At 47.7% G+C, this 26,410-nt stretch overlaps 1 protein-coding gene across 1 annotated transcript in view; it reads right to left on the reverse strand.

Moving 5' to 3' along the window:
• Positions 1–8,777: 8,777 nt before the first annotated feature.
• LOC144598013 (di-N-acetylchitobiase-like) overlaps positions 8,778–26,410 on the reverse strand; it is a 28,148-nt gene continuing 10,515 nt past the window's right edge. The window contains exons 3-8 of the mRNA XM_078407883.1: positions 25,244–25,446; positions 17,164–17,335; positions 14,443–14,540; positions 11,725–11,886; positions 9,652–9,653; positions 8,778–8,961 (exon numbers count right to left, since the gene is read on the reverse strand). Coding sequence (XP_078264009.1) covers positions 8,778–8,961; positions 9,652–9,653; positions 11,725–11,886; positions 14,443–14,540; positions 17,164–17,335; positions 25,244–25,446 — 821 coding nt within the window. The remainder of the gene's footprint in view (positions 8,962–9,651; positions 9,654–11,724; positions 11,887–14,442; positions 14,541–17,163; positions 17,336–25,243; positions 25,447–26,410) is intronic.

Genomic DNA, 26,410 nt, shown 5'->3' on the forward strand with positions numbered 1-26,410 from the left:
TTTAGATGGACGTCAGTTGTTTGAGATAACTCATCGTACAGAACCTGTCAAAGTCATGTTCAATGCTAACCATGTGGAGATAATGTATTTTCACTTGTTTGACTCAGCTCAACATCCCTTGGTCTTTGGTTTCCCTTGGCTGCAGAAACACAAGCCTCAGATTGATTGGCGATCTGGTAAGATCAGACGATGGGGGGTTGAGTGCACACAATCATGTCTTGTTGAACCAGTGAACAAAGGGGTGAGTTACGGGAAGATCGGGGAGGTTTTGGGAATAAATGTTCTTAAATCTGAAGAAATAAAGTTTTCTAATGATGATGATGACTATCCCGATCTGTTGAAGGTTCCACCCTGTTACCATGAACTGAAGGAGGTGTTCAACAAGTCCAGGGCCACCACCCTACCTCCTCATCGACCTTTCGACTGCGCTATCAACCTGCTGCCGGGGGCCCCTATTCCCAAGGGGCGACTGTACTCCATATCCGGCCCCGAGAGGAAGGCGATGGATGAGTACATTGAGTCCTCCCTGAGGACGGGCATTATTCGCCCGTCCTCCTCGGCAGCAGGCGCGGGGTTTTTCTTTGTGGGCAAAAAAGATGGGTCACTTCGTCCCTGCATAGATTACAGCTTCCTAAACGAGATTACGATCAAGAATCGTTACCCACTTCCTTTGATGTCTTCTGCTTTTGAACTGTTGCACAAAGCCAAAGTATTCACTAAACTAGACTTAAGGAATGCATACCACCTAGTGAGAATCAGAGAGGGGGATGAGTGGAAAACTGGGTTTAACACCCCTAACGGGCACTACGAGTATTTGGTGATGCCGTTCGGGTTAACCAATGCCCCCGCAGTCTTCCAAGCTTTTATGAACGAGGTCCTTAGGGAATTTCTCAATGAGTGTGTTTTTGTCTACCTTGATGACATTCTTATCTTCTCTCCAGACATAGTCTCATGAGCGTCATGTCAAGTGTGTGTTGCAGAAGCTCTTAGCTAACCGTCTGTATGTGAAGGCCGAGAAGTGCGACTTCCACACAGACACAATGTCCTTTCTGGGCTACATTATATCGGCCGACCACATCCAGATGGACCCTGGTAAGGTCAGTGCGGTGGCCGATTGGCCCACCCCCACTAACAGAAAGAAGGTGCAACAGTTTCTCGGATTTGCAAACTTTTACAGACGTTTTATTAGAGACTTCAGTGCTGTTGCTGCTCCTCTGCACTCTCATGTCTTCCAAGACCCAGTTCCAGTGGAATCCTCAGGCCGAAGCCGCCTTCCAGCGCCTCAAAACATTGTTCACCAACGCTCCTGTTCTGACCATCCCAGATCCCCAGAGACAGTTCATTGTGGAGGTGGATGCCTCCAACGAGGGGATTGGGGCGGTACTTTCCCAGAGAGCGGAGAAGGACAACCGGATTCATCCCTGCGCCTACCTGTCACGTAAGTTGACCCCCGCAGAAAAAAATTACGATGTCGGAAACAAAGAACTGCTGGCGGTCAGAGCCGCATTGGGGGAGTGGAGGTACTGGCTGGAGGGGGCCGAGCAGCCTTTTCTGGTATGGACAGATCACAAGAACCTGGAATACATCCGTAAAGCCAAGAGACTCAACTCACGTCAGGCCAGATGGACTCTGTTTTTTAGTAGGTTCAACTTTTCTCTGTCTTACAGGCCCGGTTCCCAGAACACAAAACCAGGCGCCCTGTCCCGACTTTATGACCCTGAACCTGATACCAGAGAACCCGAACCCATCCTGCCACTTAACAGTGTGGTAGGAGCGGTGTCTTGGCAGATCGAAACAGATGTGAAGCAGGCTAATGATGAGACTCCAGCACCGAGTGGCTGTCCTACTAACTGTTTGTTTGTTCCTGTGACATTGCACCCCCAGGTAATCCACTGGGCTCACACGTCCCTGCTCACATGCCATCCAGGTGCCAAGAGAACTGTTTTTGTGGTTAAACAGCGTTTTTGGTGGCCTTCACTTGAGAAGGATGTAGCTGAATATGTGGCCGCCTGCCCTGTCTGTGCAAGGAGCAAGCCCTCCAGACAAGCCCAAGCGGGCCTGCTGCACCCACTTTCAGTCCCTCAGAGGCCCTGGTCCCACATCTCCATTGACTTTGTTACTGGGTTGCCGGCCTCCAAAGGTAACACAACTGTCCTGACGGTGGTAGACCGATTTTCAAAGATGGTACATTTTATCGCTGTGGCCAAGCTCCCCTCTGCCAAAGAGACGGCAGAGGTAATGATGTCTCACGTTTTCCGTATCCATGGTTTCCCTACAAACATTGTCTCGGACCAAGGTCCTCAGTTTGTGTCCAAGTTTTGGAGTGAGTTTTGTTCCCTCATAGGTGCCACCGTCAGCCTGTCTTCTGGTTACCATCCGCAATCCAATGGCCAGACTGAGCGGATGAACCAGGAGCTCGAGACCTGCTTGCGCTGTCTGATCGCGCAGAACCAGACCACCTGGAGCGACCATCTCATCTGGGTCGAGTACGCACGCAACACGCTTCCTACGGCTGCCACGGGACTCACACACTTCCAGTGTGCCTACGGCTATCAGCCCCCCTTGTTCTCGGCTTATAAGGGTGAGGTGACGGTGCCTTCTGCCCACGCCATGATCCGACGCTGTCGCCGAATCTGGGACGGAGCTCGGAGGGTTCTACTCCGGGGTCAGTCCCGGATGAAAGCGGCAGCCGACAGCCACCGCAGATCCGCTCCGCATTATCGCCCAGGCCAGAAGGTATGGCTGTCTACAAAGGACTTGCCACTTCACGTCCACGCCAGAAAGCTGGCTCCAAGGTTCGTGGGTCCATTTCCCATTTCGAAAGTCATTAACCCTGTTTCGGTCCGTCTACAACTCCCCAGGTCATTAAGGGTTCACCCTACATTCCACGTCAGCAAAATAAAACCGGTCAAGGAAAGTGCACTCGTGCCCGCCTCCAAGCCCCCTCCACCCCCCCCGGCTCGTCGACAGTGGTCCGGTCTACACAGTTAAGGCACTTCTTGCAGTCCGCAAGAGAGGTCGCGGTCGCCAGTTTCTGGTCGACTGGGAAGGCTACGGTCCTGAGGAGAGGTGCTGGATTCCTGCCAGCTACATTTTGGACAAAACTTTGATCAAGGACTTTGACAAGACTCGTCCTGACCAGCCTGGACCGCCAGGAGTCGGTCCTAAAGGGGGGGGTACTGTAATGTCCCGTCAGATCTGTTAGTCTTGTGTCATGTTCTGTGTTTAGATTCTCATTTCAGGTCCCTTGACTTCCTGCCATTGTAATTGTCAGCCCCGCCTTGATTGTTTCCACCTGTGTGCCCTTACCTCATGTATATATAGTCCACGACTCCCTTTGTCCTGTGCCAGTTCGTATTGTGATTCATGTGCTCTGATTCATGTGCTCTCGGTCGTAGTATAGCCAGTAAGTAATTTTTGTAACTAATGTTTTTGTAGCTGAGTAAGTTTAGAGTTTTTGGTTCGAATCGCAGTGTTCTTTAATGTGAAAATTAAAGAACGCCTTTATTTTCTCCAAATTGACTCTTGTGTGTGAGTCGTGTGTGAGTTCCTGTGTGCCCCAGAGCATAACACAGAGAGGTGGTCACTCCTAGACCACGGGAGGTAGACAAGTGGGTCACTGTTAGGGGGAGCAAGGAACAGAGGCAGGGACTAGGGAGTACCCCGGTGGCTGTACCCCTTGGAAATAAGTACTCCTGTTTAAGTACTGTTGGGGGGGACAGCCTACCTGGGGGCAGCGACGGTGCCCGGGCCTCTGGCAAGGAGTCCGGCCCTGTTGCTCAGAAGGGTAGGGAAAGGAAGAGGAGAGCGATAGTAATGGGGGACTCTATAGTGAGGGGGTCAGATAGGCGTTTCTGTGGATGCAGTCGGGAGACCCGGATGGTGGTTTGCCTCCCTGGTGCCGGTGTCCGGGATGTGTCTGAGCGTGTCCAGGATATCCTGAAAGGGGAGGGAGAGGAGCCAGAGGTCGTGGTACATACAGGCACCAACAATATAGGTAGGATAAGGGAAGAGGTCCTGAAAGGAGAATTTAGGGGGCTAGGAAGAGAGTTTAAAAAAAAAGGACTTCCAAAGCAATAATCTCAAGCTTACTGCCTGTGCCACGCGATAGTGAGAATAGGAATGGAGTGAGGTGGAGGATAAATACGTGGCTGAGGAACTGGTGCAGGGAGCAGGGTTTCAAGTTTCTGGATCATTGGGACCTCTTCTGGGGGAAGTATGACCTGTACAAAAAGGACGGGTTGCATCTGAACCTGAGGGAAACCAATATCCTGGCGGGGAGATTTGCTAAAATAATTGCGGAGACTTTAAACTAGTACGGTTGGGGGGAGGGACTCAAACACAGATAGCTAACAGGCAGTGTGTGAGGCAGGAGGCAGAAAGGGGAAACACTCAGACCCAATATGTAGGAGAGAAAGAAGGGAAAAGAAATAAACTGAGAATAAGAAATGATGGGTCCCTTAAATGTGTATATTTTAATGCTAGGAGCATTGTAAGAAAGGTGGATGAGCTTAGAGCCTGGATTGACATCTGGAAGTATGATGTTGTGGTGATCAGTGAAACATGGTTGCAGGAGGGTTGCGATTGGCAATTAAATATTCCAGGATTTCATTGTTTCAGATGTGATAGAATCGGAGGGGCAAGAGGTGGGGGTGTTGCATTGCTTGTCAGGGAGGATATCACAGCAGTGCTTTGGCAGGACAGACTAGAAGGCTCGATTAGGGAGGCTGTTTGGGTGGAACTCAGAAATGAGAAAGGTTTAGCAACACTTATAGGGGTGTATTATAGACTGCCAAATAGGGAACGAGAATTGGAAGAGCAAATATGTAAGGAGATAGCAGATATTAGTAGTAAGCACAGAGTAGTGATTGTGGGTGATTTCAATTTTCCGTATATAGACTGGGAATCACATTCTGTTAAAGGGCTGGATGGTTTGGAGTTTGTAAAATGTGTGCAGGATAGTTTTTTGCAGCAATACGTAGAGGTGCCTACCAGAGAAGGGGCAGTGTTGGACCTCCTGTTAGGAAATGAGACGGGTCAGGTGACGGAGGTATGTGTTGAGGAGCACTTTGGGTCTAGTGATCACAATGCTATTAGTTTCAATATCATTATGGAGAAGGTCAAATCTGGACCAAGGGTTGAGATTTTGGATTGGAGAAAGGCTAATTTTGAGGAGATGAGAAAGGATTTAAAAGGAGTGAAATGGAAATTTTTGTTTTATGAAAAGGATATAATAGAGAAATGGAGGATATTTAAAGGTGAAATTTTGAGAGTACAGAGTCTTTATGTCCCTGTTCGGTGGAAAGGAAAGAATAATAATTTGAAAGAGACGTGGTTTTCCAGGGAAATTGGACACTTGGTTCGGAAAAAGAGGGAGATATACAATAAATATAAGCGGCAGGGAGTAAATGAGGTTCTTGAGGAATATAAAGAATGTAAAAGGAATCTTAAGAAGGAAATTAGAAAAGTGAAAAAAAGGTATGAGGCTGCTTTGGCAAGTAATGTAAAAGTAAACCCCAAGGGGTTCTACAGATATGTCAATAGCAAAAGGATAGTGAGGGATAAAATTGGTCCATTAGAGAGTCAGAGTGGACAGCTATGTGCTGAGCCGGAAGAAATGGGGGAGATATTGAACAATTTCTTTTCTTCGGTATTTACCGAGGAGAAGGATATTGAATTATGTGAGGTAAGCGAAACAAGTAGAGTAGTGATGGAAATTAGGAGGATTAAAGAAGAGGAGGTATGGACACTTTTGAAAAATATAAAAGTGGATAAGTCTCCAGGTCCTGATAGGATATTCCCTAGGACATTGAGGGAAGTTAGTGCAGAAATAGCAGGGGCTATGACGGAAATATTTCAAACGTCATTAGAAACGGGGATGGTGCCGGAAGATTGGCGCATTGCGCATGTTGTGCCTTTATTTTAAAAAGATTCTAAAAGTAAACCTAGCAATTATAGACCTATTAGTTTGACGTCTGTGGTGGGAAAATTAATGGAAAGGATACTTAGGGACAATATATATAATTATTTGGATAATCAAGGCCTGATTAGAAACAGTCAACATGGATTTGTGCCTGGAAGGTCAAGTTTGACTAATCTTCTTGAATTTTTTGAAGAGGTTACCAGGGAAATTGATAAGGGCAAGGCTGTGGATGTTGTCTATATGGACTTCAGTAAGGCATTTGACAAGGTTCCACATGGAAGGTTGATTAAGAAGGTTAAATCGTTGGGTATTAATAGTGAGGTTGCAAGATGGATTCAACAATGGCTGAATGGGAGATACCAGAGGGTAACGGTTGACAATTGTATGTCAGGTTGGAGGCCAGTGTCTAGTGGAGTACCCCAAGGATCTGTGTTGGGTCCACTGTTGTTTGTCATTTACATTAATGATCTGGATGATGGTGTGGCAAATTGGATTAGTAAATATGCAGATGATACTAAGATAGGTGGTGTAGTTAATAATGAAGTTGAGTTTCAAAGTCTACAGAGAGACTTGGGCCTTTTGGAAAGGTGGGCTGAAAGATGGCAGATGGAGTTTAATGCTGATAAGTGTGAGGTGCTGCATTTTGGTAGGACAAATCAAAATAGGACGTACAGGGTAAATGGTAGGGAATTGAGGAATGCAGTGGAACAGAGGGATCTGGGAATAACTGTGCATTGTTCCCTGAAGGTGGAATCTCATGTGGATAGGGTGGTGAAGAAGGCGTTTGGTATGCTTGCCTTTATAAATCAGAGCATCGAGTATAGAAGTTGGGATGTAATGTTAAAATTGTACAGGGCATTGGTGAGGCCGAATCTGGAGTATGGTGTGCAGTTCTGGTCGCCAAATTATAGGAAGGATGTCGACAAAATGGAGAGGGTACAGAGGAGATTTACTAGAATGTTACTTCAGATAGCTCCTCTGTCCCTCCCTTCCCCTCCTCCTTCCCAGATCTCCCTCTATCTTCCTGTCTCCACCTATATCCTTCCTTTGTCCCACCCCCGACATCAGTCTGAAGAAGGGTCTCGACCCGAAACGTCACCCATTCCTTCTCTCCCGAGATGCTGCCTGACCTGCTGAGTTACTCCAGCATTTTGTGAATAAATCGATTTGTACCAGCATCTGCAGTTATTTTCTTATTTTACTAGAATGTTGCCTGGGTTTCAGCACTTAGGCTACAGAGAGAGGTTGAACAGGTTGGGTCTTTATTCTTTGGAGCGTAGAAGGTTGAGGGGGGACTTGATAGAGGTTTTTTAAATTTTGAGAGGGACGGACAGAGTTGACGTGGGTAGGCTTTTCCCTTTGAGAGTGGGGAAGATTCCAACAAGGGTACATAGCTTCAGAATTGAGGGACAAAGGTTTAGGGGTAACATGAGGGGGAACTTCTTTACTCAGAGGGTGGTGGCTGTATGGAATGGGCTTCCGGTGGAAGTGGTGGAGGCTGGCTCGATTTTATTATTTAAGAGTAAATTGGATAGGTATATGGATAGGAGGGGATTAGAGGGTTATGGTCTGAGTGCAGGTAGATGAGACTAGGTCAGGGAGAATGGTCGGCGTGGACTGGTAGGGCCGGACAGGCCTGTTTCCATGCTGTAGTTGTTATATGGTTATATGGTTCCTTCGTGACCTATACTGACTTGCTACACCCTATATCCAGCAGGCACTTCTTGTATATTCTATGGCAGCCAAGATCCAAGCTGCTCCTGATGACATTACGTCAGTGCTGGAAGAATTTACACTCGTAACCCCAGCCACACCTCTAGGTCCTCCTAGTGCTATAACGTAAGCTTAATATTAAACTCAAGCCAACCTTTTGGTGTCTAAAAAATAATACAGCAGGATACAAAGTAATACAATATGCTAAAATAGCTGATAAACACAAAATGGCTCCTACAGACACAAAAAGCTGGAGTAACTCAGCGGGACAGGCAGCTTCTCTGGAGACGTTTCAGATCGAGACCCTTCCTCAGACTGGTTAGGGATGAGGGATATAGACGGTGATGTGGAGAGATAAAGAACAATGAATGAAACATATGCAAAAAAGTGACGATGATAAAAGAAACATGCCATTGTTAGCTGTTTGTTGGGTGAGAACGAGAAGCTGGTGCGACTTGGGTGGGGGAGGGATAGAGAGAGAGAGAGAGAGGGAATGCCGGGCTACCGGAAGTGAGAGAAATCAACATTCATAGCACTGTGCTGTAAGCTGCCCAAGTGAAATATGAGATGCTGTTCCTCCAATTTGCGTTTAGCCTCACTCTGACAATGGAGGAGACCGAGGACAGAAAGGTCTGTGTAGGAATGGGAAGGAGAATTATAGTGTCCAGCAACCGGGAGATCAGGTAGGTTCAGGCGGACTGAGCAAAGGTGTTTAGCGGAACGATCGCCCATTCTACGTTTGGTCTCGCCGATGTATAAGAGTCCACATCTTGAACAACGGATACAGTAGATGAGGTTGGAGGAGGTGCAAGTGAATCTCTGCCTAACCTGAAAGGACTGCCGGGGTCCCTGGACAGAGTTGAGGGAGGAGGTATAGGGGCAGGTGTTGTATCTCCTGCGGTTGCAGGGGAAGGTACCTGGGGAAGGGGGTGGTTTGGGTGGGAAGGGACGAGTTATATAGTTATATTGTTTTTATTCGGTGGATAATAACTCCTTCTGTAGACAAAGCACGAATCCCAAGATCTGCATTAATATTTTAGTTGTGTGTGTTCAGTGTTAGCTCACTCGAAGCCAGATTTAATTGCAAAGTGTAATGGTCACATCTGATGACAATGAAATAACCGTAAGCTTGGCGGTTCTCTCATGGAGGGCAGAGAGCATTCCACATCTCTTCAGTTTGCATCGTGGCCACAGGATCACGTTCATAGCTGGCGAACTCTGCATTCAACATGCCAATGCCTCCCAGCTTGAACTTCTTCAAGAAAGTCGACCTCAATGAAATGCTCTCTGGATCATCGTACCAGACCTCATGGAACACCTGACCTCTCGGCTGTGGAAGCAAAGAGTGGGCTTAGCTTGGTTCAGTGCACTGACCGAGAAACACTGCCGGATTTCTTTAGCAAAACTGCTTAAAGTCCATGATTTAAAAAATACACAAAGTGCTGGAGTAACTCAGAGGGCAAGGCAACATCTCAGGAGAACATGGACAGCGGAAGTGTAGGAAACAACTGCAGATGCTGGTTTAAACCGGAGATAGACACAAAAAGCTGGAGTAACTCAGCGGGACAGGCAGCATTCTCTGGAGAAAAGGAATAGGTGACATTTGGAGAAGTCTGAAGAAGGGTCTTCGCCCGAAATGTCACCTATTCCTTTTCTCCAGAGATGCTGTCTGAGCCACTGAGTTACGCCAGCTTTTTGTGTCTGTTTATCGATGGGTGACGTTTTGGTTGTAATAGTACTACCTCATCAGATTCTCTGCCTGCCCTTTTCATACACCTACCACCCTTTGTGTAAAATAGTTGGCCCTCAGGTTCCTATTAAATCCCCCCCCCCCCCCCCCACACACCTAAAATAAATGAATTAAAACATCTCACAAAGACACAACTGCCCTATTCAAAGTGTCTGAAAAATGTCACCTGTCCATACTCTCCAGATATGCTGCCTGACACACTGAGTTACTCCAACACTTTGCACCCTTATTTTGTAAACCAGTATCTGCAGTTCCTTGTTTTTACATCTTAAAATGGGATTTCTTAGAGTCATAGAGTGATACATAGGAACATAGAAAATAAGTGCAGGAGGAGGCCATTCGGTCCTTTGAGCCAGCACCGCCATTCATTGTGATCATGGCTGATCATCCACAATCAGTAACCCCGTGCCTGCCTTCTCCCCATACCCCTTGATTCCACTGGCCCCTAGAGCTCTATCTAGCTCTCTTTTAAATTCATCCAGTGAATTGGCCTCCACTGCCCTCTGTGGCAGAGAATTCCACAAATTCACAACTCTCTGGGTAAAAAAGTTTTTTCTCATCTCAGTTTTAAATGGCCTCCTCTTTATTCTTAGACTGTGGCCCCTGGTTCTGGACTTCCCCCAACATTGGGAACATTTTTCCTGCATCTAGCTTGTCCAGTCCTTTTATAATTTTATATGTTTCTATAAGATCCCCTCTCATCCTTCTAAACTCCAATGAATACAAGCCCAGTCTTTCCAATCTTTCCTCATATGTCAGTCCCGCCATCCAGGGGATTAACCTCTTGAACCTACGCTGCACTTCCTCAATAGCAAGAATGACCTTCCTCAAATTAGGAGACCAAAAGTGCACACAATACTCCAGATGTGGTCTCACCAAGGCCCTGCACAACTGCAGAAGGACCTCTTTACTCCTATACTCAAATCCTTGTGGAATACAGCGTGGAAACAGACCGAGTGGCCCAACCTGCCCACACCAGCCAACATGTCCCAGCTACACAAGTCCAACCTGCCCGCATTTGGTCCATATCTCTCCAAACCTGTTCTATCCATGTACCTGTTTAACTGTTTCTTAAATGTTGGAATAGTCCCTGCCTCAACTACCTCCTCTTGAAGCTTGATAACTTATCTTTGAAATAAAGAAATAGAATATAAATCTCTGCCAGCAATGTATTCTCTTATCATCTGGATAATGCATTCATCGTATGCATTCATACATCATACTCTATTTACAATGTTCTATATTCTATTTTTATAAAGTGCAAGAACCACAATGGGGTAGACTGGAGGAACTGGAATACATCGTTAATGTATATGAGAGGTCTAGGTTTACTTTATTGCTTTATGCTAATTATTGTCACGTGTACCGAGGTACAGTGAAAAGCTTTGTTTTGCAGGGTGTTCAATCAGATGAGACAATACTATACATATTTATTCACAAAATGCTGGAGTAACTCAGCAGGTCAGGCAGCATCTCAGGAGAGAAGGAATTGGTAACGTTTCGGATCGAGACTCTTCTTCAGTCTGAAGAAGGGTCTCGACCCGAAACGTCACCCATTCCTTCTCTCCTGAGATGCTGCCTGACCTGCTGAGTTACTCCAGCATTTTGTGAATAAATACCTTCGATTTGCACCAGCATCTGCAGTTATTTTCTTACAATACTATACGTAAATACAACAAGGGCAAAGTCAAGTCCAACAGGTAGAGCAGAGGGGAAGATATAGAGTGCAGAATATAGTTCTCAGCATTGTAGCACATCAGCTCCAGAGACAAAGTCAAATGTTCGCAATGGGGTAAAGGTGAATTGGACAGTACCCTGGCTCATGGAAGGACCGTTCAGAAGCCTGATAACAGAGGGGAAGAAGCTGTTCCTGAGTCTGGTGGTGCGCGCTTTCAAGCTTCTGTACCTTCTGCTGGAAAGAAGCAGGGATAAGAAGGAATGCCCGGGGTGGGACAAGTCGTTGATTATGTTGGCTGTTTATCTGAGGCAGCGTGAAGTGTAGATTAGTTTAGTTTATTGTCACGTGTACCGAGGTACAGTGAAAAGCTCTTCTTGTGTGCTGACCATTCAGCGGTAAGACAATACATGATTACAATCGAGCCGTTTACAGTGTGTAGATACATGATAAGATACAGGATGGTGTCAATGGTGGGGAGTGTGGTCAGTGTGACGGACTGGGCTACATCCACAACTCTCTGTGACTCCTTGTGGACTTGGGCAGGTCCGTTCATCAACTCAATTGGGAAGTGAATTGACTTGTTAAACACGGCAATGTTTCCATAATATCAACCATATTTGGATGTACTGACCGTAGCTGTGTATTCTCCAGTGGTCTTACCTTGTAGACAAAAAATGGGGCTTTCTGGTCGTCATCCCAGATTCTACCGGTAATTGACTTGGGCAAAAGTTTCATGACATCTTTGTACCGGATCCTGCTTGCTCTGATATTACTGCAGGTCGCTTCTTCAAGAGGCATCGATCTTAATACACATCTACCTGCCTGAAAATAAACGGATGAGAAAGTAGAAAGGGTGGCACGGTGGCGCAGCGGTAGAGTTGCTGCCTCACAGCGCCAGACACCCGGGTTCCATCCTGACTACAGGTGCTGTCTGTATGGAGTTTGTACGTTCTCCCTGTCGCCGTGTGAGTTTTCTTCGGGTGATCCGGTTTCCTCCCACGTTGCAGGTTTGTAGGTTAATTGTCTTGGTATAATTGTAAATTGTCCCTAGTGTGTGTAGGACAGTGTTAGTGTGCGGGGATCGCTGGTCGGCGCGGATCCGGTGGGCTGAAGGGCCTGTTTCCGCGCTGTGACTCTAAACTAAACTAAACTAAACATTGTAAAAATGTTTGCTTTGGTAATTTAAAAAACTGTGGTAAAAGAATGATTGATTGATTGATTGATTGATTGATAGGTAAAGAAGTCAAACAGAGGGAAGTGTGACTAAGCCCAGATGGGACATGTTGGTCGGCATGGATGGTATGGGCCCAAGAGCCTGTTTCCCTGCTGTGTGATTCCTTAACACATGGAGGAACCATTGGCACTCAAGATTCAATTGAAGGTTTCAGAGTTGACAGATGTCGGGCAAGATTAAGATTGGTCCTGAAGGGTCCACTATCTCCGAGATGTTCTGGTTCACCCCGTCCACCTTCTCTGATTCCCACTTCACTTCTCACACCACCTCCTTGTGCACCTACAGGAGATGAAACACCTCCTCATCATCCAGAGCTCTATGCACTTAGAAACATAGAAACATAGAAAATAGGTGCAGGAGTAGGCCATTCGGCCCTTCGAGCCTGCACCGCCATTCAATATGATCATGGCTGATCATCCAGCTCAGTAGCCTGTACCTGCCTTCTCTCCATACCCCCTGATCCCTTTAGCAAAAAGGGCCACATCTAACTCCCTCTTAAATATAGCCAATGAACTGGCCTCAACTACCTTCTGTGGCAGAGAATTCCACAGACTCACCACTCTCTGTGTAAAGAAATGTTTTCTCATCTCGGTCCTAAAAGACTTCCCCCTTATCCTTAAGCTGTGACCCCTGGTTCTGGACACCCCTGGTTCTGGACTCCCCCAACATTGGGAACAATCTTCCCGCATCTAGCCTATCCAACCCCTTAAGAATTTTATATGTTTCTATAAGATCCCCCCTCAGTCTTCTAAATTCCAGCGAGTACAAGCCCAGTCTATCCAGTCTTTCCTCATATGCAAGTCCCGCCATCCCAGGGATTAATCTGGTGAACCTTCTCTGTACTCCCTCTAAGGCAAGAACGTCTTTCCTCAGGTTAGGAGACCAAAACTGCACACAATACTCCAGGTGCGGTCTCACCAAGGCCCTGTACAACTGCAGCAGAACCTCCCTGCTCCTAAACTCAAATCCTCTTGCTATGAATGCCAACATACCATTCACTTTCTTCACTGCCTGCTGCACCTGCATGCTTGCTTTCAATGACTGGTGCACCATGACACCCAGGTCACGTTGCATCTCCCCTTCTCCCAATCGGTCACCATTCAGGTAATACTCTGCTTTCCTATTCTTGCCGCCAAAGTGGATAACCTCACATTTATCCACATTATATTGCATCTGCCATGCATTTGCCCACTCGCCTAATCTATCCAAGTCACTCTGCAGCCTCCTAGCATCCTCCTCGCAGCTAACACTGCCACCCAGCTTCGTGTCATCCGCAAACTTAGAGATGTTGCATTCAATTCCCTCATCCAAATCATTAATATACACTGTAAATAACTGGGGTCCCAGCACTGAGCCTTGCGGTACCCACTAGTCACTGCCTGCCATTCCGAAAAGGACCCCAGTCTGAGTGCAAGAATGATTGACTATCATCCAGCCAAATTAAACTAATCTCCTCTGCCTTATCCATACCCCTCCATTCCCTGCATATCTATGTGCCTGTCCAAAAGCCTCTTAAATGCCACTATTGCATCTGCCACCACCATCACCCCAGGCAGCGCGTTCCAGGCACCCACCACCCTCTGCGTTAAAAAATACTTGCCCCGCAGTCTCCTTTAATCTTTGCCCCTCTCACCTTAAAGTTATGCCCTCTGGTCTTTGACACTTCTGCTCAAAGAGAAGGCACTGTCACATTTGTTACTCACAATGTTGTCTCTCCTACTCTGGTGAGGTCGTAGGTAGATTGGATCCAAGTTGGGGTGTCCCTTACCTTGGACTCTGTGTGTTAACCCGATCAATTCTCCTCACGATTTTGTCCACCTCTATAAGATCACCCCTCAGCCTCCTGCTCTCCAAGGAATAAAGTCCTAGCCTGCAAAACCTCTCCCTCGTCTAGTTTCGGTTTAGTTTATTGTCACGTGTCCTGAGGTACAGTGAAAAGCTTTTGTTGCGCGCTAACCAGTCAGCAGAAAGACAATACATGATTACAATCGAGCCGTCTACCGTGTGTAGATAAACGATAAGGGAATAACGTTTAGTGGAAGGTAAAGCCAGCAAAGTCCGATCAAAGATTGCTTAGGCCCTATTACTCAGGCCCTCGAGTCCTGGCAAAGTCCTGGTAAATCTAGACAAGGGCAACATCTTACCTCAATGAAGCGAATACAAGTATAATCAAGGCCGAACCATGGAACGACCAATATCATCTTCTGGGAATTCACGCCCTTTTTGATATAACTGGTGATTCCTGAAATAATGACAGCATTAACATTTAACCTGGGCAAGTGAAGCATATTATCAATCGGTGGTCTATCAGATGGCCAGTGCCATCTTCATTGCTGTTGTGTTCTGGGGCAGTAGGGCGAAGGCCGCGGACGCTAGGATTAACAAGCTCATCAGGAAGGCTGGCTCCGTCCTGGGGGCAGGAGTTGGATTCACGGGAGGTGGGGTCTTGGAGGGGAGGATGCGCCTCAAACTGCGGAGAATCTTGGACAATACAGCTCACCCCCTCCATGACACACACTGGCCAACCTGAGGAGCACCTTCACAACAGTGTAGGAAAGAGCTGCAGATGCTGGTTTAAATTGAAGGTAGGCACAAAATGCTGGAGTAACTCAGCGGGTCAGGCAGCATGTCTGGAGAGAAGGAATGGGTGACATTTCGGGTCGAGACCCTTCTTCAGACTGATTTCAGGGGAGTGAGCGGTACAGAGTTAAAATGTAGTCGGAGACAGTAAGACTGATGGGAGAACTGGGAAGGGGGAGTGGATCGAGAGGGAGGGAAAGCAGGGGCTACTTGAAATTAGAGAAGTCAATGTTCATATCACTGGGGAGTAAGCTGCCCAAGCGAAATATGAGGTGCTGTTCCACAGATATACAGGAGTCCACACCTGGAACAGCAGATACAGTAGATGAGGTTGGAGGAGGTGCAGGTGAACCTCTGCCTCACCTGGAAAGACTGTTTGGGTCCTTGGATGGAGTCGAGGGGGGAGGTAAAGGGACAGGTGTTGCATCTCCTGCCTCTTGCAGGGGAAAGTACCTTGTCAGGGGGTGGGTTTCGTGGGAAGGGACGAGTTGATCAGGGATTTGCTGAGGGAACGGTCTCTGCAGAAAGGGGTGGAGATCGGAAGATGTGGCCAGTAGCGGGATCCTGTTGGAGGTGGCAAAAGTGTTGGAGGATTATATGCCGAACTGATGGGGTGGAAGGTGAAGACAAGGGGGACTTAATCCTGGTAATGAATGTGGGTAGGGGGAACAAGAGTGGAGCTGTGGGATATCGAGGAGACCCTAGTGAGAGCCTCGTCTATAATGGAAGAGGGCAACCCCCATTCCCTAAAGAATGAGGACATCTCCGATGACCTGGTATGGAACACCTCATCCTGGGCGCAGATGCGGGCTAGACGGAGGCCTACAGACTGGTCCCAGCAAGATGCAGCACAGAACGCCACAGGAGATCCTTCTTCCCTGCGGCTATCAAACAGCACCACTCCTGAATGGTGTCAAGTTAGGAAAAGGGGACGTAACACGAGATCCGGCTGTCCTAGTGCATCAGTCACTGAAAGGAAGCATGCAGGTACAGCAGGCAGTGAAGAAAGCCAATGGAATGTTGGCCTTCATAACAAGAGGAGTTGAGTATAGGAGCAAAGAGGTCCTTCTGCAGTTGTACAGGGCCTTAGTGAGACCGCACCTGGAGTACTGTGTGCAGTTTTGGTCTCCAAATTTGAGGAAGGATATTCTTGCTATTGAGGGCGTGCAGTGTAGGTTTACTAGGTTAATTCCCGGAATGGCGGGACTGTCATATGTTGAAAGACTGGAGCGACTAGGCTTGTATACACTGGAATTTAGAAGGATGAGAGGGGATCTTATCGAAACATATAAGATTATTAAGGGTTGGACACGTTAGAGGCAGGAAACATGTTCCCAATGTTGGGGGAGTCCAGAACCAGGGGCCACAGTTTAAGAATAAGGGGTAGGCCATTTAGAACAGAGATGAGGAAAAACATTTTCAGTCAGAGAGTTGTGAATCTGTGGAATTCTCTGCCTCAGAAGATCAGGGATTTGCTGAGGGAACGGTCTCTACAGAAAGGGTGGAGATTATAGGCCAATTCTCTGAATGCATTCAAGAGAGAGTTGGATAGAGCTCTTAAAGAAAGCATAATCAGGGGGTATGGGGAGAAGGCAGGAACGGGGTACTGATTGAGCATGATCACATTGAATGGCGGTGCTGGCCCGAAGGGCCTCCTCCTGCACCTATTGTCTATTGTCTATTGTCCTCCCCCTTCTGTGATGAGGTAGACTGACTCTCCTCCCCTCTTCCCCCCCCCCCCCCCCACCTCTCCCCCCCCCCCCCCCCCCCCTCCAATGTTTGCACATTGCCAATCCTGGACTTACCACTCTTCACTTTAATTTCATGTTTGATACATCTTGTGTGGTCGCAGCCCAGACCATCGCACAAACCAACCTCCCTTCCATTGACCCCTCTTAGACTCCACGCTGCCTCGGCAAGGCCAGCAGCATAATCAAGGACGTGCAGGTTTGCAGGTAAATTGTCACTAGTGTGTAGGGAGTGGATGCGAAAGTGGGATATCATGGAGCTAGTGTGAAGGGCTGATCGATGGGCGGCCTGGACTCGGTGAGAAAGGGAGGGGGTGGGGGTGGGGGGGGGGGTTGTTTACCTAAAATTGGGCAGCCCAATGTTCAAAATATCATTACCTTAGATGGGGCATCTTAGTCAGTTAAGCCTCTAAAATGGCAAACCTCTGTTTCTCTTTCCGCATTTGCTACCTGACCAGCAAATGATTCCTGCCATTTTCTGTTAAGTTTCATTTTTCTGGCATCTGCAGGATTTTGCTTCTGGCTTACTCCACTTACCTGTCAGGGTCTGGTGATAGGGAGCATTTGCTTTTGCAAAGCAATCCATCCACGTATGCCGCTGCACGTCAAACGAGATCACGTACATATGATCGACAAACTTGGCAGCTGAGATAATGTCAGAACAAAGTGCAGAGCTGTGGTTACACATCCAAGGAACATTCATTGACACCTGTGGAACAAATGGAAAAGGGGGATTTCAGCTGTTGCATCTCCTCAGTGATCCAGCCTGTAAGATTTGAGAAGTTTTCCCTCATTCTGCAAGCAACATCAAACCAAAGAGCTGCAGTTTGGACATTTTACATGGGAGGCTGGGGCTGATAGCAGAGAAAGGCTGCGGTCAGTTTTAACCAGGGATGTCACAATCCGTGGGTCCTAAGATGGCCGCAGGACCTCGTGACCAGCCACAAAAGCAAAAACCTTACAGCCCAGTCTCTAGGTTTCTGCAAAGCCACGGCCAGAACAATGGATGGGTATTGGCCATGCAGAAACCTGCGAAACCAGGTCGAAGTCCAGACACTGGGGCGCTGACATCAGCATAATCACAATGCCCCAAGCCGACATACACAGTTAATCTCGTTAAGGGGGCACAATAGCCCATAGAAAACTACCTGGTAGGTGATGGGAAACCAGTTAAACCCATCACCTCGCAACGAAATACCAATTAACACCATCTGGCCATCCCCGGTACCCCCGGACATAAGCGCAGATCAGAGAGAAAACTCATACATATCTTTTAAACAAAGAGATCCCGAGATCTGGCGGGAGATAGGACGGGTCAGAATAGTATAACTGGCCACGACTTTTGGGTTTTAAACTCATGCAAGCGAGAGGAACAGAAACGCAACTCAAGAAGAAATACTGCAAGAAAACCTGCAAGGAACGCAAGCCAGGAGGAAGACGAAAAGACAGGCAAGAAAGACCCGCTCGCAGCAGGGACCGCAGCAACGCTCGCAGCAGGGACCGCAGCAACGCTCGCAGCAGGGACCGCAGCAACGCTCGCAACGACTGGCCAGGAACGCTCGCAGCAGGAACAGCAGCAACGCTCGCAACGACTGGCCAGGAACGCAAGAAACGGAAGGAAGAAACTCAGGGGACAAGCACGACCCTCACGGAAATCAGCGGAGAAGCAGCACGAACAGCCAGTAACCCCAGTAATAGCCCCATGGTGAGCATGTACCCCGATCCTGCACATCCTGGACATAGTTTTAGTGTAGAGGGGAGGGTGGTTTGAATAAACGTGGGTGTGTAAATGAATATGTGTTGGTCAAGTTTGCGATGTGTCGTACGTTCCCCATCTTACAGTCAAGAATATGTCTTTTAGAACTGTGTCAAAGTATTCGTGTAAGTGTGCATACGTCTAGTAGAACTGTGTCTAAGTATCCGTGTAGTTATGCATGTGTCGTTAGAACTGTGTCTAAGTATTCATGTAGTTATGCATATGTCTAATAGAACTGTGTATAAGTATTCATGGACAAAAGTCCCAAGTGCTCAATAAAAGCCTTTTCCATTTAAACCCTGGTTGAGTTTTTTTCTGCACTATCAACGCTCCTGCATCTAAGTCCAGTGTCTAGAACCGTAGGGGGTGAGTGGGTCGAACCACTCACGGGGCCCCAGTGTGCGCGGCCTGGTCAAGGGATCAGAGCAAGGCACGGGGACCTTAGGTCGGGCGAAAGCTCGGCGCAGAAACCCCTTACAGATAATGGCGACCACGAAGGGACACTGGCAGCAGGATGATAGTGTACCGGAAAAGGATTTTAAAACTAGGGATGTAATGGACGAACGCATTGCGGACTATGTTTTTAGCAAGGTGAATATCACCAAACAATGGATGTGTGGTTTGTTAGAGGATGCAGCGATCCGGTGGACGGCCAGTAAAGCCCACAATAAATCTGTAGAAAAGGCGGTCTGGCTGACCTGCTATAAAAAGCAGGTCCAGCTTTTGGACCGCGTGGTTGTGGCACAGGCAGCCCAGATCAGGGACCTTCAGGAGGAGGTAGAGGAGAAGGCTGCGGGTGGGAACCAATTGATTGAGGCTCTGGACTCTTTAAACAAGGAGCGCCGGGTCGTGACCAACCGCCACAAAGCCAGGGTAGAGCTGATGGAGTGCCAGATCACGGAGACCATGCGCAGTAAGGGCAAGCTCAGGGAGCAGTGCGCTTCCCTGAGCCACCAGCTGGAGACCCAGGAAGAGAACCTCAAGGAGGTTAGGGCAGCCTACAAAATGGTTTTGGAGGTCAGGTCGGAAGGGGCCGACCACGGGGCCTGCCTGCAGGAGATAGAGGGTCTGCGGAGTGCTTTAAATAAAGCAAGCGGGCTGGTCTATCTAATGAACCCCCCAGCGAGCCAGTCGCTGGCGGTTGCGAAGGTCCCGGTTCCGGTCCCCAGAAAGACCGTGGTGGCTTCGGCCCCCAGACTCCACAATTCCCCTAGCTACGAGGCATCCTGGGAAAGGGGTAGTGTAGGGGAGAGAGAGAGAGAGAGGAGCTCCCGGTCGAGGACTCGGCACCGGCGCCCATGTGCCCAGTCCTGGAAACCAGACGGGGACCCACCGCGCTGAATGTGGACGCCGGACCCATTCAAAGCGAGATCGTGGTGCCCCACAGCTCCCAGCAGTTAAGAGCCATGATCGGGCATGTAATGAAATTGTCCGGGTCAGGGGACCCTTCGCTGCGTTTTAGGGAGGTCGTACAAGCCCTAGCTGCACCCCATCTTGTTTCCACTCCTTCTTTATCCATAACACCAATGTCTCTTTCACACGGTCGAACCAGAGCTTTATAGACGGTCAGAGGTATCACAAAACGCCGGAGTAACTCAGCGGGACAGGCAGCATCTCTGGAGAGAAGGAATGGGTGACGTTTCGGGTCGAGACCCTTCCTCAGACTGGTGGGGGTGGTTGATCGGTTGATGGGCAGGTGGTTCGATAAAGGGCAGAAATGAAAAGAAAATCGTGCGAGGTAAGGATAGAAGTGGCGTGAAGTGTGAAGGAACACAGGTGGAAGATGGAAGGGAATGGGGGTGGGGGAAGAGGAGAAAATGGTGTGAATCTAGGTGGGGAACAGGGAGGAGAGGAGGAAGAGGATGGGGGGGGGGGGGGGGCGGGGAGTTGTTTATCTAAAATTGGACAACCCAATGTTCTGAATATCATTATCTCATTCGCTCACAAGTGCATCAATGTTATTTTATCGTTAAACGTTGAACATAGAACAAGTATAGCACGGGATCTGGCTCTTTCCGTACACAATGTCTGTTCTGAACATTTAGTGTAGTTTCGTTTATTGTCACAGTTTATTGTTTCGTTTTATTGGAACATGATGCCAAGACCAACTGTTATCTGCCTGCACATAATCCATATCCCTCCATTCCCTGCGCATCCATATCTATACACTAAAACTCTCGTTTGTTTGTTTGTTTGTTCCTGAACTACAGCAAAAACGGTACACGATAGCGTGACAATTTTAGGCCCACCTTACTCACCGTCTTCCCTTGGGTGCTAATGGAAGAAGTTTCATTGAAATCGGTGTTATATTTTTTAAGTTATTCACATTTTAAAGTTTAAATCTATTTCCTAGGGAGGGAGGGGTGGTGGGAGTGGGAGGGAGGGGGAGGGAGGATAAGGGGGTTGAGGGAGATGGAGTGGGAGGGGGTGGAGGGAGGGGGGAGGGGGAGGGGCGGTGGAGGGAGGCGGGGAGGGGAGGAGGGAGGGGGAACAGGGGAGGGGGGAGGGGGAGGGGCGGTGGAGGGAGGCGGGGAGGGGAGGAGGGAGGGGGAACAGGGGAGGGGGGAGGGGAGGGTGCTGCACCAATGCAGGAGAGGTTTGGGCCCAACGGGTCCACTTGGTCTAGTGTCTCTACAAAAGTCTCTTAAATGCCATCATATCTGCCTCAACCACCCCCTGGCACCCACATCTCCTTTAAACTTTGCCCCCCTCACCTTAGACGTATGCCCTATAATATTTGATTTTTCCATCCTGGGAATCTACCATATCAATGCCTCTCATAATTATCTAGACTCTCATGCAATCTTTGGTGTTCCAGAGAAAAGAATCCAAGTCTGTCCAACCTCTGCTTGTAACTAGTACCCTCTAACCCAGGCATCATTCTGGTCAATCTCCTCCGCACCCTTTCCAAACCCTGCCTGTAATGGGATGACCAGAACTGCACGCAATACTCCAAATGTGGCCAAACCAAAGTCCCATAAAACCGCATCATGACTTCCTGACACATCCCAAGCCCTGACCTGTGAAGGAGAGTATACCATATGCCTTCTGTACCACTCTATCTACTTGTGTTGTCACTTTCAGGGAGTTATGGACTTGGACCCCAAGATCCATCTGAACTTTAATGGTGTTAATGGTCTTGCTATTATTCGTATATTTTCCCCTTACATTCAACCTGCCAAAGTGCAACACCTCACACTTGCTCCGATTAAACTCCATCTGCCATTTCTCCTCCTATTTCTGTAGCTGATTCTTTGATAGCGTTTGACACACTCTGTATTCTTTGATAGCGTTTGACACACTCTGTATTCTTTGATAGCGTTTGACACACTCTGTGACCCCAGCAACCGTTTGTGTCATCTGCAAACTCACCAATCAACCCATCTACGTTCATGTCCAAGTTAAGGGGGAAACAGGCCCTTCGGCCCCACCGGGTCCGCGCCAACCAGCGACCCCACACTCTAACATTATCCTACACACACCAGGGACAATTTACAATTATACCAAGCCAATTAACCTACAAACCTGTACGTCTTTGGAGTGTGGGAGGAAACCAGAGGTCCCGGAAAAAACCCACGCAGGTCAATAGACAATAGGTGCAGGAGGAGGCCATTCGGCCCTTCGAGCCAGCACCGCCATTCAATGTAATCATGGCTGATCATTCTCAATCAGTACCCCGTTCCTGCCTTCTCCCCACACCCCCTGACTCCGCTATCCTTAAGAGCTCTATCTAGCTCTCTCTTGAATGCATTCAGAGAATTGGCCTCCACTACCTTCTGAGGCAGAGAATTCCACAGATTCACAACTCTCTGACTGAAAAAGTTTTTCCTCATCTCAGTTCTAAATGGCCTACCCCTTATTCTTAAACTGTGGCCCCTTGTTCTGGACTCCCCCAACATTGGGAACACGTTTCCTGCCTCTAACGTGTCCAACCCCACGGGGAGAACGTGCAAACAGTGTCTGTAGTCAGGATCCAAACCGGGTCTATGGTGATGTAAGGCAGCAACTCTACCGCTGCGCCACCGTGCCGGTCAATATACACATTTACATACATATTTCACTAAAAGCAGAGGTCCCAGCCCAGAACCCTGTAGATCTCCACTACTTACAGCCCACCAATATTGTTCTTCCACCACAACCCTCTGTCTTCTAACAGTAAGCCAGCTTTGAATCCGTACAACTAAGTCACTGAGAAATCCATGCATCCTCCATGACCCATGGGGGACTTTAACAAACGCCTTACTAAAATCCATGTAGACGACATCCACCACCCCACACTCATCGATCACCTTCATCACCTCCTGAAATGATACTGAATCAAGTTGATGAGACACAACATGCCTGTCTAAAGTTATGCTAAGTGTCCCTAATGAACCCATTCTTTTCCAAATAGGAGTAAGTCCTATCCTGTAGAATCCTCTGCAATAGCTTCCCTGCTACCATTGGTGTGAGGCTCACATAGATACATAGACAATAGGTGCAGGGGTCGGCCATTCGGCCCTTCGAGCCAGCACCGCCATTCATTGTGATCATGGCTGATCATCCACAATCAGTACCCCGTTCCTGCCTTCTCCCCATATACCTTGATTCCGTTAGCCCCTAGAGCTCTATCTAGCTCTCTTTTGAAAGCATTCAGTGAATTGGCCTCCATTGCCTTCTGTGGCAGAGAATTCCACAAATTCACAACTCTGAGTGAAAAAGGTTTTCCTCATCTCTGTTCTAAATGTCCTACATCTTATTCTTAAACTGTAACCCCTCGTTCTGGACTCCCCCAACATTGGGAACATGTTTCCTGCATCTAACCTGTCTAATCCTTTAATAATTTTATATGTTTCTATAAGATCCCCTCTCATCCTTCAAAATTCCAGTGAATACCAGCCCAGTCGCTTTATTCTTTCATCATATGACAGTCCCGCCATCCCGGGAATTAACCTCGTGAACCTGCGCTGCACTCCCTCAATAGCAAGAATGTCCTTCCTCAAATTAGGAGACCAAAACTGCACACAATACCCCAGGTGCGGTCTTACCTGGGCCCTGTACAACTGCAGTAGGACCTCTTTGCTCCTTTACTCGACTCCTCTCGTTATGAAAGTCAACATGCCATTAGCTTTCTTCACTGCCTGCTGTACCTGCACGCTTACTTTCAGTGACTGATGTACAAGGACACCCAGATCTCGTTGTACTTCACCTTTTCCTAACCTGACACCATTCAGATAATAATCTGCCTTCCTGTTCTTGCCAACAAAGTGGATAATCTCACATTTATCCACATTAAACTGCATCTGCCATGCATCCACCCACTCACACAGCCTGTCCAAGTCAGCCTGTCCAAGTCACCCTGCAACCTCATAGCATCTTCCTCACACTGCCCCCTAGCTTTGTGTCATCTGCAAATTTGCTAATGTTACTTTTAATTCCTTCATCTAAATCATTAATGTATATTGTAAATAGCTGCGGTCCCAGCACCGAGCCTTGCAGCACTCCACTCGCCACTGCCTGCCATTCTGAAAGGGGCCCATGCTGACTTGGACCAATCCTGTTACTGCTATCCAAATGCGCCGTTATTACCTCTTTAATAATCGACCCCAGCATCTTCCCCACCACTGACGTCAGGCTAACTGCTCTATAATTCCCTGCTTTCTCTCTTCCTCCTTTCTTGAAAAGTGGGATAACATTAGCTACCCTACAATCCACAGGAACTGATCCAGAATCTATAGAACATTGGAAAATGATCACCAATGCATCCACGATTTCTAGAGCCACCTCCTTGAGTACCCTGGGATGCAGACCATCAGGCCCTGGGGATTTATCAGCCTTCAGTCCCATCAGTCTACCCAACATCATTTCCTGACTAATGTGAATTTCCTTCAGTTCCCCCATCACCCTAGATCCTCTGTCCCCTAGTACATCTGGGAGATTGTTTGTGTCTTCCTTAGTGAAGAGAGAACCAAAGTACCTGTTCAACTCACCTGCCATTTCCTTGTTCCCCATTATATTCTTGGCTAGCTTACCTTCATACTTCTTCTTTTCTTCCCATATTGCCTTTTTAGTTACCTTCTGTTGATCTTTAAAACTTTCCCAATCCTCTGGCTTCCCGCTCACCTTTGCTATGTTACACAGTAGACTTCAGTCTGAAGAAGGATCTCGACCCGAAACGTCACCCATTCCTTCTCTCCTGAGATGCTGCCTGACCTGCTGAGTTACTCCAGCATTTTGTGATACCTTTGCTAAGTTACAAGTCTTCTCTTTTATTTTAATACTATCCTTGACTTCCCTTGTCAGAGGGGAGTAAAGCTTCTTACTCCCCTTAGAATCTTTCTTCCTCTTTGGAATGAAATGATCCTGCATCTTCTGGATTATTCCCAGAAATACCTGCCATTGCTGCTGCACCATCATCCCTGGCCGAGAATTCCCTGGATTCTCTCCAGTTCCCTTCTTAAATGAAGGAACAACATTGGACCTCGCCTGTAGCTCGAGAAGACGCAATGATCTTCATCAAGACCCCTGCCATCTCCTCTCTTGCCTCTCTCAATAATCTGGGATAGATTTTGAGCAGCACAGAGGCCCGTGTTCGATCCTGACCACAGATGCTGTCTGTACGGAGTTTGTACGTTCTCCCCGTGACCCGCGTGGGTTTTCCCCGGGCACTCCGGTTTCCTCCCACAATCCAAAGACGTACAGGTTTGTAAGTACATTACCCTGTAAAATTGTGAATTGTCCCTCATGTGTAGGAATGTGCGGCAGAGCCTGTTTCCACGGCTGCACCTCTAAAGTCTAAAGTTGAAAGTTGAAAGATCCCATCAGGTCCTGGGGAATTACTCACTGGATAACAGAATATACATTTTTTGTAAAGTCTTTTACCTGAGATCCTGGTATCTTTTTCTTAAACATGGCTGTGATTTCTTCAATCAGGCCGGGCACTTTGGCAGAAACCTCCGCTTTAAGAGCTGAAGCAAACCTCAAATTAATTCCATCCAAATATCTTTCTTGAACCGAGTGCAATTTGGCGCTTGCCCAAGCCGTTCGGACATTAATGTCAAACAGTTCACCCAACCCTATTGCCCCTAGTAAAAAGCAAAGAAATAGAAACATTGTGTCCAGGATTATTCTCAAAAACCTTACTTTTCAAGAACCTTAATTGATAATTCCCTCTGAGATAGGATTTACTCCCATTGGGAACGGTCTAATCAGGTCTGAAGAAGGGTCTCGACCCGAAACGTCACCCACCCATTCCTTCCCTCCAGAGATGCTGCCCGTCCCGCTGAGTTACTCCAGCATTTTGTGTCTATCTTTGGGCTAATGAGGGATAGCCAATACAGCTTTGTACGTGACAGGCCGTGTCACACTAACTTGATTGAGTTTTTTGAGGACCTGATGAAGGAGATTGATGAATTGTAGGGCAGTGAGTGTTGTGTGCGTGGATCTCAGTAAGGCTTTTGATAAGGTCCCTCATGGTACGCTGATCCAGAAGATGAAGATGTACCGGTTTCACAATGTAATGCTGAGGCTCTATAAGGTGCTGGCTGGTCAGGCCTCGTCTGGAGTATTGTGAGCAATTTTGGGCCCCACATCTGAGGAAGGATGTGCTGGCTCTGGAGAGGGTCCAGAGGAGGTTTACAAGAATGATCCCAGGAATGAGTGGGTTAACTTATGTCGGCACTGGGCCTGTACTCACTGGAGTTTAGAAGGATGAGGTGGGACCTCACTGAAACTTACCGAATAGTGAAACGATAGTTTGGATAGAGTGGATGTAGAGAGGATGTTTTTCCACTAGTGGGAGAGTTTAGGACTAGAGGTCACTAGCCTCAGAATTAAAGGATATTCCTTTAGGAAGGTAGAAACATAGCAACATAGAACAATAGAAAATAGGTGCAGGAGTAGGCCGTTCAGCCCTTCGAGCCAGCACCGCCATTCAAAATGACCAGGGCTGATCATCCAAAATCAGTACCCCATTCCGGCTTTTTCCCCATATCCCTTGATTCCTTTAGCCCTAAGAGCTAAATCTAACTCTCTCTTGAAAACATCCAG

This window comes from Rhinoraja longicauda, chromosome 11, assembly GCF_053455715.1.
Source record: "Rhinoraja longicauda isolate Sanriku21f chromosome 11, sRhiLon1.1, whole genome shotgun sequence".
Classification (NCBI taxonomy): Eukaryota; Metazoa; Chordata; class Chondrichthyes; order Rajiformes; family Arhynchobatidae; genus Rhinoraja; species Rhinoraja longicauda.